We start from the raw sequence: 21,688 nt of genomic DNA, 5'->3' as shown, positions 1-21,688 counted from the left end.
TCCAAAGTGACAAAGTGTCAATCCAGAAAAAAAAATGTTGCCTTCATAATCTTTAATCCAAATCTGAAAATGCTCCTCCTCTTTAAAACAACAGGCCTCTAACATCCGTTTGATGGCTTGGACATGAGCGTGGCATCCTTAACCATGTCCCTCCAACTGTCAGTGTTCATTTTTGAATCAATTTAAAGTATGTCACAATATGGAAGTAAAATCAGTTGCAAACTTCTGGTTCACATGGAATTAGCAGGTGCATCCAGTTATTAAATCATGCTTTATTTGAAAACAAGTATTTTAGATAATTGTGATCCATTAAAATAAAAAAACTATATTACTTTTTTACATTCATTTCACTTTAATTTTTTTAATTTTTTATTATTTTTTAATTATACGTAATACAGAAAAGTCGCTGTGCCATTGAAACTATGAATCCGTTTCCTATTAGCCAGTTTCGCTGCTGATTACTGATGTGTGAAACTGATGCGTGTCTACTAAAGAGGAAAGAAAAAGGGGGCAGGGTGCAGAAAAACACTCCTTTCAAGTGTGCAAGCAGTTAAAGGGATCAGTGAATAACTCCAGTCACACACTGCAGAATGTGTGTAGGGTTTTAATGCTGCTATTAAGAATTCGTGCGTTGTGTAAGGCTTTATTTCATCCTGCTGTTTCTTGGAATAAGATCAGGGAAGGTGAGTGCAGAGCCCTAGGGTCTATGAAACGGCAGGTGATCCTGTACTTAGCAGGATGTTATTCTGCTCTATCATCATTTGTAAAGTTTCAACATCAAGCTGTCTGCTGCTTCCTCTTTCTCCATGTCTCTCTTATACACTTCAACAGCAAGCCTGTCTTCATGGTCTCCATGGTGTCATAGCAATCCCACAGGAAGCGCTCTTTGTGTAGACTTATCACTGCTATAAACACTAATGAAATAACTGCAGCACACACACACACACACACACACACACACACACACACACAGACTCACATGTGAATAAGCAGATGATTAGATTATGGTTCCCTGGTATTGATATTTTAATGTTTTTATTTTTGAAAGCACATCTTGAACTATTTTAGCCTCACAAAGCCATTTGTAATTATGGCTTGCGTGTCAGTTTTAAATTCAATGTTATTAGCCTATCACGAGAAAGTGAACTTACAATGCAGGAAAAAAATATGCTTGTATTGCAACCATATTAAAGCCTGATTCTAATCTAAATGTGCTCTGCTTTAGACATATTAGCTTGCACAACACACAGTGTTTACTATGCACACTGTCATGAGTCAGCAGTTTTGACTAGCATAACATCCTGTCTAAAGTTAACGTGTCTGTTCTAGACTGAAATCTGTAACTGTGTCTAAACCACAGAGCCAGTAAGTGGATGAATAAGACTTGTGCTGCAGTGTTTAATAGGTAAAAATGAGTATTGCATGGCCATAGTGCGACAGCTTTATGCATCAACGGCAATAATAAATCACAGCTGTCATAGTATGAGAACTGTGAACTGTAAGAGCATCTATTGAGTTTCATGATAATGAACTTCTGCTTAAACTGCTTTTTACTAGAAAGATTGAATTTGACAATTACAGAGCAGTCTTGGTGATTTGAAAATCTTTTTAAGCCGTATCGCATTCTCAGGCTTTGTTAGTATTAATAAATAAGCCAACTGGCGAGTAACGCCACTTCATGTACTCGCCAGCACTGATTTTTGTGTGCATTTGATGAGTGTTCATTTTAGACCCTGCTAGGAAGGTTTATTGCTCAAAGGCTGCTTTTTATAGCTCTGGAAACAGGTGAATTATTGTTTTTTTAAAGAATGCAGGAGTTTCTGCATTTTAAAGCCATACGTCTTTATTTCTTTGGTGAAATATCAACTGATTAATTGAAAATTACTATTTGTTCATGAATCAGAAATTGCTAATTCTCTGCTGAACATACCAAGGACAGCGAGAGCAGAAGTGTTTATATGCTTGAAAAGCTCCAGTCTAATTTGTAGTTTTATTTCCATTTTACCTTTTTAAATTATAGATTATATATATATTTTACATTTTTTCCCTTAGCACCCCCTTGTGGCCCCCTTTTAGTCCACTATTGAAAGAAAGCAATATATGTTTGGGACAAAACTAGGGTATAGTAAATGGATTTGGGGCGAAAAAAATTCTCCATTTGTTCTCCATTTAAACATATGTGTCAAATAGAAACAACTTAGATATTAAATAGATCTTCGTTGTAATTTTTTCCACATGATCAAAACTCATTTTTTGCATGATTCTCTGTTTTTTCAGTGACTCACAAGCTCAATTTGTACCCAAATCTATGGTGAGGACAGTCTTCTTTTACACTATATTTCTGATCCATTTTCACATTAGAGCTCAGCTATCATGACCCCCCCTCTTCCTGACCCATGCAAACACAAACACCCTTGTTTTCACAAACACAGGACGAAGTGTCTGGAACACATTATCTGAGCGTGTGCCGGAAGAGGCTCTTTCCCGCGCTCTCCTGGCCTGTGCCACACAGTTTGTGTGTCAATTCAATTATGGAATTTGGACCATGCGGCAAAGAGTTCATTAAACTGAAAATAACAAATATGAATGATGAATAGAGAAAAAAGTGCATCATAGAATATAGAGCAGCTCTTCTTGTGTATGTGTGTGGGTGGTAGCTCTCTTATATGAAAAAGATAGTCCAAGTCTATTCCTAAACACCTATATTGAAACACTACTAATTTCTCAGTCTCAGTTTTATACTTTTGCCCGAGGTAGTAACTAGGTGGGTTTGTGTGAACATGTTTTGATATTCCTATTGGGACCATATTTCTCACAATGTCCCAAGGGAATAGCAAATCTTGTGAGGGTTGTCCCTCACAGGGAAAATAGATGAATAAATGCTCTAAATATAAATCCACGTGTGTGAAAGAGTATGTGGCTGCATGTGTCTGGAGATTGATTATCGGTTTGACAAATGCTGTTATGTCACCAAAACCAAAGTATTGTTTAGCCAAAAATTAAACATATGTTATCATTTACTCACCCTCATGTGGTTTCAAACCTGTATGAAAGACATTTTGAAGAATGTTTTTGAAGAACTGTTTTTGTCCATGCTGTGACTGAGGACCGATGCTGTTTGAACTTTAGGAGTTTTCAGTATATCTCCAAAATATCCCAGAGAATCTCTTTTGTGGACTTCTTCTTTTCATCTTCTTTAATTAGATAGCTCTTATGTGCAGTCTGATAAGGTCTGCATGTTTTTCTTAAGTTTTCATGTGTTTTTCAAGTGTCTAGCATGTATGTAGACATAAATACACGCTGGATCTGGGTATGAGGTCCTCAAAGTCTGCAAAATTCGGGGACAAAATAACTGGATGTGGTAACCTATTGTAATCAAATATTTTATTGTTGTTTATTCTTATATTATTAACATATAACTGTAAAATTACCGTAGTGATCTTTAAGGTTTAATTTTTTATTTCAGAAATGTTAATCTAGTTTTTATTTTGACGGAAACCCGCAGGATGGAATTAAAGCAGCTTCTGTAAAGCAACTTGTTTAAGTGCTTCTCAGTTAGGGCTTCCACAAACCATACCCCCGGTTTCACAGGCTTAAGCCTGGTCCTAGACTAAAGTGTAAGTCTGTGTAAGAGCTATTTCAACTGAACAAAAACTTGCACTGACTGATCTTAAACTGTATCAGTGCTTTTGTTTTGTCTCAAAAAGCACACCAGTAATGTTTTTTTTCTAAGCACGTTTATAAAATGACTTAAATGTCTTCACTGAACTATGGCCAAATCCTGGCTTAGTCTAAGCTCTTTCTGTGAAACCGGGCCTTAGTGGAATATTTCTATCAGTAGGCTTTGTTCTATTATTCAGCTTTTAAAATGAGTGATATTACTGAGTTATGCTTATTCTAACTAATAAATAATAAATATTAACTGTATGTGCTAGTGCAAAATTATCTGCGTCACTATGATAAAACTAAGATTTCTTAATTGTGGTTTTCTTGCCACTGTCATTTTTGTTGTGTGTTAATTTTGTTATTAAGTGTAAATATGTCAAAAAAAAATCATGTCAGCTCTATCCTCAGTATAAGTTTGGGAATGGTTGACAAGTGTTGCATTCCCCAATGAACAATATCTTGTATATGCAACCCAGACCCATAGAATCAGAGATGGGTGAGCACGGATCTACATTTACTTTAAACCAAGTCTCTTTGAGACACTGAAAACATAGAACGTGAAAAAAAAAATCACACAGCACATACTTGCACTAAACTGTATCGCGATGGTTTCATTTTAATTCCAATTAATCGTGAGTTTGTGTTTGTGTCAGGAGGCCAGGAAAACAGCATTGCTATGTTCAGTGTCAAAGTCTCACAAGCAGCTGTCCACCCTCACACTCACGAATCAAAACACTGGCTTGCTTGATACTCTCCTAATACACACACAAACACAGCGTCAGTCTGCAAATAACCCAAAATCCAAGTCGTCTGAGATCCTAATGTCATGGGAACTTAAACAGTGCCGCTCTTCTCTCAAAGACCTTCTGTGTTTACAGAGCTCTCACAGAAACATCATTTTTCTCAGATGCGTATGATATCATCCCTAATAATTTCCTGAACTAAGGCAACATTGTTGGCAAGAGCGGTTCTCAGACTCTCAGTGGCGATTTAGTTCTTCATTGTTAGTTAGTAGAATTCAAAGCTTTGTCCTTTCTGTGAGCTGAATGTGCTTTCATTGCGATCTAGAGCGCGGCTTTGATCAAGCCTCCATCTGTCGTGTCCTCTTGTGCACGTTCTACAGTTATTGAGCAAAAACAGAGAGGAAAGTTTAGTTTTTTTTAGTTGGGGCAGACAGGAGCTTTTCCGTGGTCAGAGGTTGATGTATTCGAACCGCATTACTCTGCTGTGGGTAATCTGTCCTGCAGTTTTCAGACACTAAAACTGTGCTGTCTTTTTCTCCAGAATGCCATGGTGTCGTTCAAGGAGCTCTGCGGCTTGACTCCGGCAGCTAACATGAAACAGTGCATCCTGACTGTGTCCTCCTGGCTGATGAACAGCGAGCGAGCGCTGCGGGTAACAGTCGATCTGAGTGAGGCCTACCCCACCATGGAAGCCCATGGCCCGATACCAGAGCTGCTGCGCAAAGTGCTCACCGCTTATGACACGGTAGGGTGAAATTCAACAGCGTGACCCTAACTTCAAGTGCCGTCATGTAAATAACCTAGCACATGTGAACCATTAAGTTGCGGTAAATACTGCATGAGCCAACATGATGGTAATACACAAGCTTGAGTATTACATTAACTCCTTTAATAGCTGTACTGCAAAGCTGAACAATAATAAATCCTAAATACGTAGTTGTGAATAGAAATATATATAGTCTGAGTACAAAACTGAAAATCATAGTGTTACAGTATATTATTGTAAATCGAAATTTATTGTCATAAATCCAGCACAGCTGACAACCTGAGCATAATTTCAGAAAACCCGAATGTATGTTATAAATACAGATTATGTAGTAGATTGTCCGTGCTGTAAATTATATAAATTCAATATATAAATTCAAATCTAAATAGAAAAGTGTCATATATGTTTGTTTTAGATTTTAATATATAGGATTTGTACTGTATTTAATAATAAATCAAGAAATCTATATTTTATGGATGTAAATGTTTATTTATATAGTTCTACAGCATGTAAATTAACTGCTTTTATGAATTCAGTCATAGCCTCCAGTAGAAGAGCTGCAGCATCGAGCTCTTTCTTGCTTGTTCCTCTATAATGGGACTTTACTACAACAGATTAAATTCTGCAGAGATGTGAGAGTGTATTTGATTGCATTACACACACACACACACACACACACACACACACACACACACACACACACTCCATACCCTCCAAAGCTTCTCTATCACACCCTGCTGTATGTTTTCCCTTTCATGCCACAATTCCATTTTGATATGAGTTGACGACTTCATATATAATGTATGCAGAAATGTACACTCTGTGTGTGTGTGTGTGTGTGTGTGTGTGTGTTAGTGCTTGTCAGCCCAAGACTGGCTGTGTAGGATTTGCACTTTGAATTGGGCCTTCATGAAGGTCAAACTATTTGTCAGGTGTCAAAGTATTTGTTAGACTCTGAATCAGAAAAGTTAAGTCTTGTCTCAGTATAGAAATTTTGGAAAAGTTTTTTTGTTTTTTGACAAATCTGTTGAAAGCACTAGTTTAGACCAGCATGAAATTTAGCATCGGTCCAGGTTAGTTGTAGTCAATGCTTTCTGGGCTTTACGATATACAGATGTACATTTTAGGAAAGTGAAATGAGACACCCTCAACGCCTGAGTGGTTTAACAAATGTGTGTACATAACATACTGTATATTGATGTTCTTACTTGATTCTAAATTTAGCTTTAAACAGTATCATTGAACCAGTAGCAATAACAAAAGAGACAACGAAAGGAAAGTCATCCGGGCTGAGGAATGCTGCTCCATCTCTTCTGTCAATAGCAAGCTTATTACTGAGTGTGTGAATGTGTTTGTGAGTTCGAGCTTCTCTGGGGAGGGCATTCCTGATTTGGAAGTCTCACTTCCTGCTGAGACCTGACTTCCTGTTTCCTGTTTTTGGTTTCCTATAGATGATCCAGACAAGTCGCACACTGATCGAATCAGCCGATGGCGTGTACTCCAAACTTACACAAGCACAGCGAGCAGGTAATGTTGCGCAAACACATACATAGATTGCATGTACATCTCCGTTTGATCTTTTTAATACAGTATGCCACAATTATGCATTATTAATGACTGTAATGTTTTTGTCTGTTTACTAATGGAACAACAGGAAACAAACGCTTTTCTTACTCAGTTAATAGTCAGTGAACCCAATAATAATCTACTCTGTAGCTGATGTGAATTTTTCTGCGGAGCACAGTGAAAAACTGTCTTTTTACATGTTGTGGAGAAACATTTTACTCATCTGACCTCCCTTTGGACAGTATTCAATAGCCTAGGGGCTTTTTTACCCACAATAAAACACAAATACCAACAGACACAATTGTCCATTATTTTGAAGTGATGCAAGGAGGCTTGTGCCCTGAAGCCTTTCACTGTTTTCACCCAAATAAAGCTACAACAGAGAGAAGCATTTTAATAAAACAATGTTTGTTAAAAAAACAAATGTATTAATAATTTATCTCATAAATTAATAAAAGGAAATGGCACAAGGGTCACGCACTGCAGTGATTTCGAAGAAGAAATGGGTTTACGATTACACTAGATTTTAAGAACACAACATTCTGCAACATTTAATGGTTTCTGTTTTGTTAAAATAAATAATTGAAATGCTTAAATATTGTAAGTTGGGCTTGGTGAAATTTTTAGATATTTTTGAACATTCTCACCTTTATCTGCCTTTGTCTGTTCAGAAATATTATATTAAAAATATATATTTTCCGAAGGTAAAAACTGATATATTAAATATTTTAATGGTAGTGCGCATTTAAATATCAAAATACAGCATCTACTCCGGGTTTATGTCTTCTCATGTGAATTCACCGCATTCAGCATTCACCAGATTTGAGCTTGACTTATGTCAGGTCGAGTGCAATGTCTAGCAGCTTCTGCATCCTTAGGCACAACACGACACAAATAAGTCTGCAATTATTGTTGATAAAAATACCAAGCCATATTGTTATTTGTGGTTGCCAAGCTACACAGTGCTTTAACACAGAAAATGTGCATTAATACGAGCGTGTTTACAGACATTTCGCAGCAGCTTCGAATGCAGCTCGTGCTAAATTTAGAACAATCGGTTTTATAACGTCGCCTCAGAACCCCTGGTCGGTCTTGTGTCACCACGTTAATGGAGAAATCTGCTTTAGAGAGCGGTAGAGCTCAGTCAGTAAATAAACAAGGTTGGCGTGCTCTAGAGCTGTCTCCTCGCCCACTCTTTCTCATCTCGCATTCTTCCACCTCCCTCCATCTATCTCGCGCCGGTGGAGAGGTTGAATCACGCTTTCGCTAATGACCTTCTCTGCTCTTACTGGTTTTCGACTCAAAAATAAACCCGTTTCTGCAGTCTCTCACATTCTCCCGCGGATCTGGACTTGTCCGGCCGAGTGTCACAGCTGCCGATCTGAAGCGTAATTAGCAGCGTGCGGGGAGGGTGGGCAGCTGTTTGAGCTGTGGAAGGCGCCGCTGATAGCCTTGTCCAGCACCTCTCCATTCTAATAAACACTTCGGTCAGACTCTGCTAATTAAATGTGAGTTAAGTAATTATGATGGAGAGGATTGAGGGATAGGACAAGTATAACTGTCTGTTCCCGCTCACGTGTTCTGATGATTAGCATTTCCCATGGTTGCGTCAGGCCAGAAATATACTGTTCAACTCCCTGGATGTGTGCATGTACTTCAATTTCAGTCAGGCTATGAGAATAGTGTGCCTTTGTAAATGTCATTGAATTGTTTAAAACTAAAATTGTTTGTTGTAAAACTGTGTTGACGTTACGATGATTTGCTTAGGCCTAATATAGCATAGAACAAACTGAAGAGAATAGTTGATCTTTTTGTGATTGTGAACTTTTGGTTGTTTATAGCATATATTCATATTTTAAATTATATTATTTACCTTTAAGTTGTTTCTTTTGTAATTTTGCTATGTGCTTTTGTATTTTTGTGTTCTGTATAGCTTTCCTTTATTTCAGTTTAGTAATTTTAGTCCTTCAATCTTTTTTTATTTCATTTAGCTGTGAAAGAAACATTTCTTATTTTCATTTACATTTTATTCGAATAATTCTATTTTATTTTAATTAATGTACTTAATAGTTTAGATTTTAGCTAGAGGGGCATGAAATGCATTTTTATATAATTATATTATAACCTTTCCTGAGGTGTATTTGTTTTTTCTCTTCTTTTTTTTACATCACATTTTACATTTTTGAAATACATTTGAAATCAAATAATCCCAAAAATGCATAATTATATTATACATTTACTATAGTTTTTATCTAGTGTCCGTGACCTATTTGTGGTTTCAGCATGGTTTCGGCAGGTGTATAGATAGATGATTGTTTCAGGCCTAACTCTCACACTTAATTGAAATGCATGTGTATATTCGATCACAAACACACACACACACACACACACACACACACAAATGCAAGTACATGAATACAACTGCACGAGTTCGGCTTATATTCATAATAATCTACTTGACATGCCCATATTTCTTTTTCAAGGACTCATCTACGCATTTAAGCGCCTATTCAGTACTGCCCATAACTAACACAATCTTTCTTTAATTCATCGCAATCGTTCAATCCTGTACTTTATCCTGTTACTTTAATCCTGTCCTTCATTTCTTCCCTTAATCCTTTTCTTCATCCATCTCTTTTTCTCTTGCCTTCATCATGACACCTCCGACTCAAAGATCCCATCCCACACGCAAACATGTCACATCCGATCGTCCAATCAGGAGGCGGCCTATTCTAAGAGGATCACCATACAGTACATCACCATTACCATAGCAACCACATTAAACGTAACAGGGCAACTTTGTCTGTCATTAAACACTCTCATCTGTATCGAACTTCAAAGGCTCGCAGGCACAAACACATGTAGCTGTCCTCTCACTCGCTGACAGCTCGGAAAGGTACATTGTGTGGAAATGATGGAATCTGTTGTCATTTGCAGCCCTATTACTCCTTCCTTTTCACAAGGCCTTCCTCGCTCTGTGCCCACGAAAATGTGGCGCTCCAGATGAGCTCATTTAGATAACAATGTTGTCAGAATACTGACACGGTAAGAAAATAAACTTGCCGTTCTCGCGTACATCTCCGCACTAGTGGCCTAGAGGCCTATGTAAAATCATACGAATGCTGAGCAACTGCAGACGATTTTTACTTAAAAAAAGGAGTATTTATGACTATAGCTAGCCTAGACTGTTGGCATTAAATCGGCTTTGGCAGTGGAGACGAGAGGAGCTGTTCTTGGACCGAGTCCTAGCTGAGCGAAGTGGACGGTGGGCAGGTGTTGGGGAGCGTTTTGACACCTTCAGGCTTAGCGCCTAAAGTGGGTGCGTCTGAATTCACACAAATACACACTCAGACGTTTCTCTTACACGTGTGCACTTGTTGCTCCAGCAGAGAGCCCGTATCATATCTAGCGTTTTATTCAGGATGTCACAAGCGTGCGTTCTGCGGGTTTGTGGGTGCGTTTATCGAGAAGAGAGAGTGTGAAAACCAGAGTAAAAGTCAAATAGCATAAGCAGAATTCAAGAAACAGGAAGTGTGAGAAGTGTGTGTAATTGGAGCACTGCTTTTCTTGGAACCCTTGTGTGTCAGGATATCCGTTATATGTAAGAAGTAGTCTAATTTTAAGATATGATGTCAAAATGTAGATATAAGGATATAAAACTACATTGAAAAATAGCAAGGAGCAGTTGTGGAATATGAAGTTGCATTTAATTATTATTAATCATTATTATTGTTATTTTATTTTATTTTGCTGGCATAAAAACGTCATTGTCAAACGCATGAAGCACCACACCATGTTCAAAGGTGCGCCAAAGCGATTTAGGGCAAAAAAAAGTTGATATTTGAACGCACCAAAACAGACCATGGCACCATGGCGTAACGATGATTGTGGAAAAGTGAAGATGTTCACCAAAATATTCGCACTTTATGTCGATGCACTTACCACAAAGCTATCGGCACCAACTGTCTTACACTTTTTAAGAGTAAACATTGCTTTTCTCTCTTGAACCTGAAAGTTATTTGTTACAAAAATCCTCGACAGAAAGTACCTTGAGCTGCCACAGCACTTTCATAAGGGATTGATGGCTATTGGTGCAAAAAAACTTTTGTTTACTAGGCAGAAAACATCTTTTTGACAGAGTGTAGTCAGATAAAAACTGTTCTACTTGAGAGAACATTTGCGCCGCAGATTTCTGTCAACATAAACAGCCCTTTCTTCTTATCTGCCGTCAGATTGTCTCACTGACACTGAGATGCTGTTAACAAACTATTCTGAATCGTACAGTCAGCCCTTCATCAGCTCTATTGTTTGAAGCAGATACTTTTTATTTTCACATGCTGTTTTCATTTTAGTTCGTCCATCTGTCCATCCATTCAGTGCTCTTTGTTTTCTTCTTATCTGTGCCACTGCTATGAATGATATATGGATGAGTCACGACTGTTATTCAGTTGCCCTGTGGTAGCTTGTAAGAAAAAAACAGCTTCTATACAATAACAATACGCCCGTATTACTCTTTGCCCATATGTTAACGAAACGTATTCTTGAGGTCCGCTGTATGCTGGCTAGGAATCAACACAGATGTTGCTTTATTGGACTTTCAGGATTGGACTTTCATGAAGATCTGCACCGGATCGGGGCGAGAGAAGGACTGAAAGGGAGGAAGTTACAGAAGGCCATGGAGAGCTACGCTTGGAACATCACTGTGCTGAAGGTTTGTATCTATACTGCATGTTATAGATTGAGGCATGTATACGCTAGGGCCTTATTTAGCGCTAGCAAAACACTTTAGTATAGGGGATAATCATTACAGGGTTGCTAATAGGTTTGCATTCAGTGCAACTACTCCTGGCTTGCAGCTGAACCGAAGCCAATCAGATTTCATGCTAGCTGAGGCCACAATTAAATAGCTTTTGTCCTGACATTGTTGTGTACCTTACAATGGCTGAAGCTGAAACTACATGAAGCCCCCCGAAGCCGTGGAATTACAGAACATGGTAATTTATGAAATGATGTATGTGGGTTTTTATGAAATACATGAAAGCACTAGTGTGCAGAGCAATCATATGGTTATGGTTGCAATCATGGTTGCAATTATTGTTAATACAAATGTGTCACCTAACATAGTATTTACCGTAAGCCGGGCTCACAATACAGGAGTTTTGAAATCCTAACCCATTATGAAATCTGGTTGCAGCACACACATAAGGAGAATCTGTTATCTTCCCTCGAATCTTAAACATGCACAAGCTACAAAATTTTAACATCGTGGCGCATCACACACTACATATTAACATATTAATAAGATTATCATGCCAGAGGCAGTGCCTCATGTGATCTCACGCAGCAGCTTGTCACTGATATTTCAGTGATGTTTACATTAGCTAGCGTGCTAGCAGCTTTCTGTACTCACCCAGTAAATTCAAACTGATGTGATTTCACTCCGTTTATCTTACTTTTTAAGGTTTGACACATTATTCAGGCAGTCTACACAACTCGGAGCAGTTACAGCAGCTGTTTTGTGAAAGTACTGATGTAATTGTGTAGCCATAATCATCCCAATTTAAATCCTAAACATCAAACATGTTTGATTTGATCGGGGCGGCCCCGGTTTGTGCACGAATAGATCGGGAGGTGCAAAGTTCCATCGGTGGATGCCTCACATTACCAGATAATCCGTGCCGAACATCAGAACCGATCGAGCTGCTCAACAAGATTTTTGCTTTTATTCTCGGGAGGGCAAAATCAGGGCTAAAAATCCTGTAATGTGAACCCGGCTTTAGGCTGGGAACACTCCACAAGATAATCGGGCTGATTTCTCCGCTTCTGACAATCCTAAGTAATGTCCGGATTATCTTGGAGGTTGTAAAGATTATCTTTTCAGATTTTCCTGTGGTGTGATGTGTGTTAACAGTGAGTGAATCTGCTGGGAAGATCGCCGGAGGTTCCCCGATCGTGAATTATAAATACCTCAGGCGATCAGAAATCCTAATGTGTGAGGGGAACACTATAGGAGTAAACCATTTAAGTGTAGGATTTTTTTGTCTTCATTTTTGTGGTCTCTCGCATTTTGAAGACCTTATAATAAAAAAAAATAATCTTTTAGTGTGTATCCAGCATATGGTATAGTATAGAATCTTTATATTAAAATCTGTCCTGTGCTTTGCTCTTTTATCTCACTGATTGATAGGAGTTTCTTGTAGCTTTTATGTGTTCAAACAATCTTTTGCACTGAGGCGAGAATATAGCCCGAACCCATAGAACATGGATTATGGATGAGGAGTTGATTTGGGGTATATATACTTAACGAGCTAGTTAAGATGTTACACCTGTGCCTAATTAACAGATTATCTGATCATGCTCCTCCCGAACCTTGTTATTAAAACATAATTTATTACGTTACAAAACATTTCTTTTTTTATATTTCATTTCATGTGACCCTGAAGACTTGAGTAACAGCTTTCGGTAAACGTCAGATGATATATATCGTAAAATACTATGCATCTCTAAACAGCAATCAGCTTCTTCTATATCCTGTAGCACAATGAAAGACAATTAACCTGTAAGGACACTCCAGGGTCTTTTAAGACTTACTCATTAACACTGTGAAAATGAATTTGTGAAGATTGCTAACAACATTGTCAGACATCTTTATTTGTAGTCCTGGCAACATGAGAAATCACAGTAATACTGTCTTGTAAGACTTTTTTTTTATGTCCCTTCTTTTCAGCTCTCCCTCTCCCTCTCTCTCTCTCTCTCTCTCTGTTTAATCACTTTTGCTCGCTCTTTATCTCTCTGGAGATGTGTTTATATATTTATGGTGTTCATGATAAGATAAGCTTCACCAAAGTGCCATGTTTCCTAACAGATTATTTGTGTCCTTACTTATGTAAACAGATAAACCGCGAACAGTGGGAACAGAGATTAGGAGATGTCACCTTTAACGTGTGATAGTGTTAATGAAAGTGTCGAATTGCGGAACAATGGTCCAGATGTAGATTTAATTTCACTGATGCTGGCAATTCACTCTCGTTGAAACATCTACGTTTTAGAATACTTATTAGTATGTTTAGGGTTAGTGTTTAATAGTGTGTGTGTTTGATGTATTTAGAAAATGTATAAAGAGTTTTTTGGGTTTTTTTAAACAGGTTGTGTGTGTTTTGCAGAGCAAGTGTGCAGCACAGGTGGGGCTGACTGTTGTCCTGATTAAGCCTTTAATTTAATTAGATGACTTTAGACTAAAGTACTAAAGAGGCCTAAAAGGGATTGGACTGTTTGTGTTTCACATAAACATTATCGTCCAAGTGTGTGCATGAGCTGATTTAGTTCCTTTTCTTCCAGATGCACAAGACTGAATGCAATTATATATATTCTTAAACCAGACTTACATCCTTAGATAAGGGTTTTTCAAAATTCTTGATACCCCCAAATATAATTATTTATGGGAGTCTTGAAGCCAGTTTTGATTCTGGGAATTATGATCCGATTCCAAAACATTTCTTGATCTACATTTATTGCCTAATAATGAATGAGTTTACCAGATTTGAATATCAAACTTATATTTAATTTTATTACAATAATTACATATGTAGTGTTTAAAATAATTATAAACAAGTGTACGTTAGTGTATGTAAACAATACAATTATAGAATTGTGAGAGACACACATCCAAAGATTTTTTAAGGCAGCATTATATTTTCATGCATGAAAACCCATTAAAAAAATATGACAAAAACAGTGCGATATTTAAGTATTCCAAGTTTACACATCTACACTGGCATGTCCAAATAAATTTGATTTTATCTCAAATTTTGTATGGACCCCGAAAACGAATCATTCATTTGAAATATTTTGTGCTTCATTGTGCAGATTAACCACTTCATTTCATGCTTAATGTTATCCTGTGGCACATTTTAGATGAGTTATACGAGTCCTGACTCCAGGAAGTGACATCAAACTGTCAGCCAGTACACAGAAGTGTTTTATTCAGGCTTTATAAAGTATGTACCACCTTGTCTTTCTGCAGTGCTCTTAGCCTCTCTTCTCCCCACAGCCTAAGAGTCTATATGCGTCACGCCCATATGCATAATTCATCCGTTTTAAAATATATCACTTATTTATGGCAAAAGACTCCTCTATCCAGGTCAAGGAGCCTCTTCAGCTCTGGGCACCCATGCAGGTGTCCTCCGAGGATCCGTGCTGGAGCTCATGCAGGAAAAGCATCCAGCTGCCTGTATTAGTCTCACCTGTCCAGTCTGTTTCTCATCAGGCCGCATAAAGAGCGTCACTGCAGTCTCAACGAGTAAAAACGCAGTGCAGCTGATGTTGCAGTGCTCTCCCAGGGAGTTGTCATCACGTTGAGTAAAGTTGAATCTGTTTTACTCTGGTTAGGAACGCTAGGTGACCTCATGATGCGGTCCTGCTAAAAGCGCTTCCGAGATTCGAGCTTGAATCATAAATTATAACTCAAGAGAAGAGAAGTTTGAGAAATTAGTCCATGCAGTTACATCTGCTGAAATGGACAAATAAGCTTCAGTCTCTTCAATTTTTTAAGGAACATTCCAGTTGCGTCGAAGGATTGGATTTGTACCAAGGCTGGATGATGAAGAAACAAGGCTGGGGAGAACTGGTGACCTTGTGAAAAAGATATAAAGCACATTTATGTGTGGCATGTTTTGTGGGCGAAAAAGTACATAACATGCCCTTGTATATTAGCATTTATTTATTATGTCCCTTCAAAATGTCTGTTCACACACATAAATGCATACATAAAAGCGTATAAATTCCCCAGTACACCTTTTTAAGGGACATGCTGTCCTGATCCTCCTCCTTCCCCCCCTTCCCTGTCTCATCCTCTCACACTGTCTGTGTCCCCTCTGGGTCGTTTCCAGAAGGAGAGAAGGAGAGGTTGATTTATGGAGGGTATTGGGAGGATTCTGTATGCAGTGTCACCGGCTCTGTGTGATCAGTCACCTTGCGTTAGACTGAACCCTGCAGGATGGACCCTTGCATTGCATTTAAGGAGCATTCATGATAGATTTATTCTTTTTTTTTCTCTGTTAAATGTATTGTTGTATTAAATGTATATACTAGTTCTGGCATTATTGGCAGTTTTTTTAAATAACACCTTCCTGCTCTTACTTGATAAAATTAAATTGCGCAGTTTCTTCATCTAGAAAACTCTTTAACTGTGTGCTTACATATAAATTAATCATTTGGTACAATGCACTTATTGTGTACATACAAGATTTTACATTGTACTTTTAAACTTTTAAAAGTACCTGTGTGTAATTACATTATTCACCCATCTCTTACACCTTAAAACACACTTAAACCTACCCATACCGCCAAACCTGAAGCATTTTTTTTAACTTATTTTTACTTATTTTTTGAGGAAAGTACGTAGTAGTTAAGGCGACCTGTTTTAAAGTGTGACTATTTTTGTTTAATTCGACAAGTAATTCTTGAACCTCATGCTCATAAGCGTACAGCTGTAGCTCCTTTTGCTTGCACATTTTTGTTCTGCAACCTCAGTCGTTCACAGCTTCTGACTGTTTACTGTCACGATTTGAACTTCTCTTTTTTTTCCCTGTGTCTTTTAGGGCCAGGCAGACTTGTTGAAGCATGCAAAAGGAGAAGCGGTAGACACTTTGCGACAGATTCACTGTGCTGCTCACTCGTGCGGTTTGGCCAAGAACGGAGCCTCCACGTCCCCCGCCTCACCTCTACTGCCGCCCCACCCTCGGCCCCTGCACACCATCCACGAGACTGAGCCGGACAACACCACCCTGCACTGAGAGAGAGAACGAGAGAGAAACATTGCTTTTTCAGTTTATCCACATTGTGAGGAAGGTGGCCTTTGCCTCTTTAAAATTGGGAAAGGGAGCCGTAAGGAAAGAGTCGGGTGGAGGGATTCAGGGAAGGACACACACAGGTCTGCTGGGCTCTGGTCTTAAATTGTTATCCCCACCATGGAGTCACGTTTAAAGGGATTACAGTGACCTGCTCTCCTGTGACACAGCTGCTGTGATCGCTGTGACACTATCCAGTCAAAATCCCCAAATCTCAGCCATGTAAAGTAAAAAATTACCCAAACATTTAAATTCTTTTACTCACCCCATCTGTATGGTGTTTAGTTGAACACAAAAGAAGGCAACTTGAAAAACAATTTAAAGCCGCTGCTATTGAGATTCACTGTAGTGGTTAAAACATTCTTCAAAACATCTTCTTTTGTGAAAAACGGCGTTCATAAATCTGCAGTAAATTCTAAAATGGGTCAAGAGTAGAAAACTACTTGCTGGAAGAGAAGTAAAGCATTTTGAGCAAACAAAGAGAGCTTCAGGAAACAGAACAAGACAAAGCAAAGCAAATGTGAATTCACTTATAGAGGCAAAGGCCTCCTGGGTTTACACCAACATAGAACTAAAGACTCTCTCACTCCCCCTGCTGGCTCCTCCACACATTTTTATTAATTTTACAACTGACTGAAATAAAAACTGTCAGCTCCGTACACCTTGGTTCTAAAAGGGGCCTTTATCCAGGTGTTTTGTGTGTGTGTGTGTGTGTGTGTGTGTGTGTGTGTGTGTGTGCGTGTGCACGAGTGTGCGTGATGCGTATGTGGTGTATTTTGAATAAGGAAAAGTGTGTATTTTGTTTCGAAACTGGAAACTGGACACGTCCCGTTGAGGTAGGCTCTACTGGGAAGAATAGAAACTCTGGGAAAACATGGATCTCAGTCGCTGAGAGAAAAGCACCACTGAGGATCAGACAAGCAAATAATTATTTCAATAAATGAAGAATGAATCATTTTAAGGCAAGGTAAAGGACACTTGACCATCTCATTAAGAAACACATCACACCCAATAATACACCCTGTTCATGAATATTGTTATTACTGCTGTTAATATTGTGGGTAGGTGTTAATTAAAATGGAGGTTATTTTATATTTGTGTAAACAGGTGTCATTCTGTACCAGTTTTCATCAGTGAAAAATTCACAGGAAGCTGAAATGTAAACTGTTTGGAGATGATGGGACCAGGGTGGAAATTATAGTTTGAGTCAAAGAATTTGGGTGTTTACTGTCACATTAATGTCAAATAACATCTGATTGAGATGATGTCTGTCATTTATAAAGCCCACATGATGTTATATAAAAGCTGATTGACATCAGAAACTTCTCCAGGTCATTCTTTATGCTTGTGTTGTATCACATTTTCAAGAAAATCACCAGACAACTTATACAAGCTACACAAAAGTTTGAGGCCGGTATTTTTATTTATGTATTTTTTGCTTTTGAAATAAGTATCTTATATTTTTTTTACCAAAAACACAGTATGTACCACTGTGAAATATTATTTTGACTTAAAATATCCATCTTCTGTTTTAAAGTGTAATTTTTTTCTGTGATGGCAAAGCCGAATTTCAGCATCATTACTTCAGTCTTCAATGTCACATCATTTTCAATAGAAAGTTCAAAAGAATATTTTAAATAGAAATCTTTTTTTTAACATTATAAAATATTTACGATCACTTTTGATCAATTTAATGCAACCTTGCTGAAAAAAGTGGGGGTTTTTTTTCTTTTTTTTAAATAAAAAATCCCACTGGCCCTATACAATTTTTAAAGGTAGAGCAAATCATACAATTTTCGGGACTCGTGCATTTGTCGAATACGTTTGATCAGTTAATGTCCTCTGGGAATCACACCCAGTGACATATCCAAAGACACGTGACATTACAAACATTCAAACGCAGTCAACTACAACGGACACTTGCTCACCTCCAAAATCCTCCATTTACATATAATGTGAATGCCATTACTCGCGCAGTCCGTCACACCGACGGAGTCGGGACGGTCCGTCTACCTGAGTATGTGGTCATTACCTGCTTTCTGACCTTCCGCTTCACACAAAGGCCTCCGGTCATTCGTATTCTCCTGCTGCTTCGTTTGTTAGTGACGGCGTGGCGTTGTTGCTCCTTTGTTCCATTCAGCCTTTTGTCACTGTATCAGGACCCTCCGCGTATCCCGCTAATTAAGTCCAGGCCTCATCATACACTCATTCTGTTGGCATTCGCTAACGAAGCTCGTCTACCCCTCCACAATAGTCCTAAAGAGCTCTCTATACAATTACTTAGATACGAGCAGGCACTAATGACAAAGATGCTAACAACCCTAACGGTTCTCTATTGTGCCGTAATCCAGCTTCAAATAAGAAACATGACATTGAAGATATTAAGGGGGTAACATCAGCTGGTTGTCAGTCTAATTTATGCCTATAATTAACCTCAGAGGACGGAGAGATGGGTGGCACTTCTGTATAAAAACACTAGTGCCGTATCAGAGCGTGAAAAGACCATCGACACAAGAAGTCCATCAGATACATGACGTTTGTCTTCAACAAGAGCGGGGCAGCAGCCAGACGCATGGACTGCACAGCCAAGGTAAGAGCAGTCAAATTATTTCAGTTTTTTTGAACTAAAGGCTTTAATTTGCATGGGTCCATCCGAGGACTATACTAGTTAATTTGCCGTGACATTCATGCTGATCATAAAGTTTAATTGGAACCAAAAAATCATACAAGCTGCAGCTGCTAAGCTAAACTGATAAAGAGTATGGCAATCTGACGGTTCAGACATTCAATTACAGGTCAACTCGAAAGACAGATGTTTATTTTTTCTCCAGAATTATAGCTGAAATTAATCAACAAGCTTTTTAGTAACTTTCATATTTGTACCGACAGCTGCCCGCCATTAATAGTTAGAACTCAGAATTTTTGGAATAAACAGTTTTATGAGTTTTATGTGAGAAACTGTATTGTATTTGATTAAACGTTATTGTGTTGCAAAATTTCTATTTGTATACGCTTAAGAAACAAATCAGTCAGATAAATAGACACTGAATTCCAGGACAGCCAGGTACAAGAGCCATATCTACCTATAGAAAGATAAATGTGCAATATTGTGCAATAAAAAGTGCAGTCACCTTATATTTATTTATTATCACCCTACATCCAAGACATACATATTCTATATTATAGCACAGCTGTACATACAATTTATTTTATTTTCCCATTTTGTTTTCTATTTCTTGTTTATTTATATACACATATGTGCTCATTTTATATATTTTTTTATATTAATATTTTTTTATTATCTGTGAGTTGTTGTCTCTGTGTACTGGAAGCTCTAAAACAATTTATTTGTATGGACAGTAAGGCATCTCACCTGGCAGCTCTTTGTTTTAATTTGACGCAGTTCGTGTCTGAGGCTCACGGGATGACAAGTTATAATAAAGCAAAACTATACAATAAAGCAAAATATACAAAACATTATTGTAACTTTAATATTATAAGCCAGTACGCCTGAACCGTTTGATAAATGCTCGGGTTTTAATGCATACACCCTCTGTCTCTCCATCAGAGAGCTCTACTGCTCCTCTTCATGGCGCTGCTGGCGCACCTGACGCGGGACGCGGAGGGCGTGGCCACCTGCTGCACGAGCCCTTCAAGGTCCTGCAAACTTTACGAGATTCTGTGCCGCGCGGGACGCCGAAACGACACGTCCGTCGCCAGGCATATCGGCCGCTTTAATAACGACGCGGCGGTCGGAATTCTAACGCTTGGCAAGCGTAAAGTGGGCGAGAGACGCGTCCAGGACCGCCTGCAGCAGCTCCTGCACGGCTCGCGGAACCAGGCCGCGGGCATCCTGACGATGGGAAAGAGACTCGCGGACGGCGCGCGCCCGCCGCCGCTGTACCTGATGCCCAGGGTCCCGGAGGATCTGGACGCTCGCGAAAAACGATGACAGTCGTCGCTTTCTGGAGCCACGGCGGCGCTTTTCAATGGCGAAGTTCATTTGCAGGCCAGCTCAGAAAGCGAGTTCTCAACGGGGTTTGAAAACAACGGTTTTAATTTGAGTAAAAAAACTGAAAGCTTTTTGATTCACATTACGCTAATGAGAGACATAGGCCTGTAGCGTAAGCTGCATACAGTCGTACCTCAAATGTTATTTTTTTATGCCCCTATAACTCACGTTGTACGTAATTTAAACACATTAAAACTCCTGAAGGAATCACAAGGTTTCAGAAAATGCTAAATCCTTTCTTTTCCCTAGTAAACAAGCTTCACGCCTTTCTGATTGATAAAAATAAATAAATTATTTGTTAATTATGAGTAGGCTATTTTATCAGTTATCAGGGCAGAACAATTTGTCTTGTTTTATAAATAGAAGTTGTTATATTTCGGTCATGTGTAGTATGTTTTGTGGTCAGCAGATGGCAGACAATGTAAATATTGTAAAATAAAACACTGGCTTAATAAAGTTCGTGTTTTGTTTTTGTTTTTTTCGTTTTGTTCTTTTTGCTTTCATAAAAACTGTTGCTTGAGATTAAAGCTGAACTACACAACTAAAGCTTGAGAAACTAATTTAGAAACATTCTAGCCTAAAATTAATTATCATCTTAAGTCAGCAATGCTCCTCCACAACGTATCAGTGTTTCAAATACAGAAGGGCTGTGTGATACATCATGGCTGGTTCTCATAATGTGATCCAGTAGAATAATCACGAACATATGTGACAACTTGCCCCAGTATCAGTGTGACAGCTTGTCTCAACCTGACACATTTTTGAGAGATAATTATTCTTTTCAAAGACCCATGCTCACGTCGCTCAACCCCCACTGCCTGTGAAAACAACACATTTTCAGATTGTGAATGACCCAGAGCTGTATCCTTACAAATTTCTGCCTTATAGAAATTCCTGTGTTGTGGGAGATGCTGCTTTTGTCTGGTAATATATGTAAATATCTGCTCAGCACAGATGGCGGTTCTGCTTTCTCTTTTCACACCATCTCTCTCTCTCTCCCTCTCCACCTAATTCTTGTGTTTCTGGTAATGTCACTGTCCCTTTAAACCCACTTCAGCCCTTAAAGTCTCTTTATTTGTGGTTTAAG

General features: G+C 38.5%; 2 protein-coding genes across 2 annotated transcripts in view; both read left to right on the top strand.

Annotated features, from left to right (window-relative positions):
• Nucleotides 1–17,907, top strand: part of plcl5 (phospholipase C like 5) — a 53,558-nt gene extending 35,651 nt beyond the window's left edge. The window contains exons 3-6 of the mRNA XM_043234962.1: nucleotides 4,951–5,154; nucleotides 6,627–6,702; nucleotides 11,343–11,452; nucleotides 16,341–17,907. Of these exons, the coding sequence (XP_043090897.1) occupies nucleotides 4,951–5,154; nucleotides 6,627–6,702; nucleotides 11,343–11,452; nucleotides 16,341–16,535 (585 nt within the window). The 3' untranslated portion in view covers nucleotides 16,536–17,907. The remainder of the gene's footprint in view (nucleotides 1–4,950; nucleotides 5,155–6,626; nucleotides 6,703–11,342; nucleotides 11,453–16,340) is intronic.
• A 1,155-nt stretch (nucleotides 17,908–19,062) lies between these two features.
• On the top strand, nucleotides 19,063–21,057 carry hcrt (hypocretin (orexin) neuropeptide precursor). Its single transcript, XM_043235530.1, has 2 exons — nucleotides 19,063–19,179; nucleotides 20,158–21,057. Exons 1-2 carry the CDS (start codon nucleotides 19,120–19,122, stop codon nucleotides 20,539–20,541), a joined length of 444 nt encoding a protein of 147 aa, XP_043091465.1. The 5' UTR covers nucleotides 19,063–19,119; the 3' UTR covers nucleotides 20,542–21,057.
• The last annotated feature ends 631 nt before the right edge of the window (nucleotides 21,058–21,688 follow it).

The sequence above is a fragment of the Puntigrus tetrazona genome, chromosome 3, assembly GCF_018831695.1.
Source record: "Puntigrus tetrazona isolate hp1 chromosome 3, ASM1883169v1, whole genome shotgun sequence".
Taxonomy (NCBI): domain Eukaryota; kingdom Metazoa; phylum Chordata; class Actinopteri; order Cypriniformes; family Cyprinidae; genus Puntigrus; species Puntigrus tetrazona.
This window is presented reverse-complemented; position numbering and strand designations above follow the sequence as displayed.

What these genes read in the sequence shown, in the direction of transcription:
- hcrt (XM_043235530.1), top strand. Translation starts at nt 19,120, where the DNA reads ATGACGTTTGTCTTCAACAAGAGCGGGGCAGCAGCCAGACGCATGGAC. An exon ending in GCATGGACTGCACAGCCAAG is followed by an intron (nt 19,180 to 20,157) that starts GTAAGAGCAGTC and finishes TCTCTCCATCAG; the next exon opens with AGAGCTCTACTGCTCCTCTT.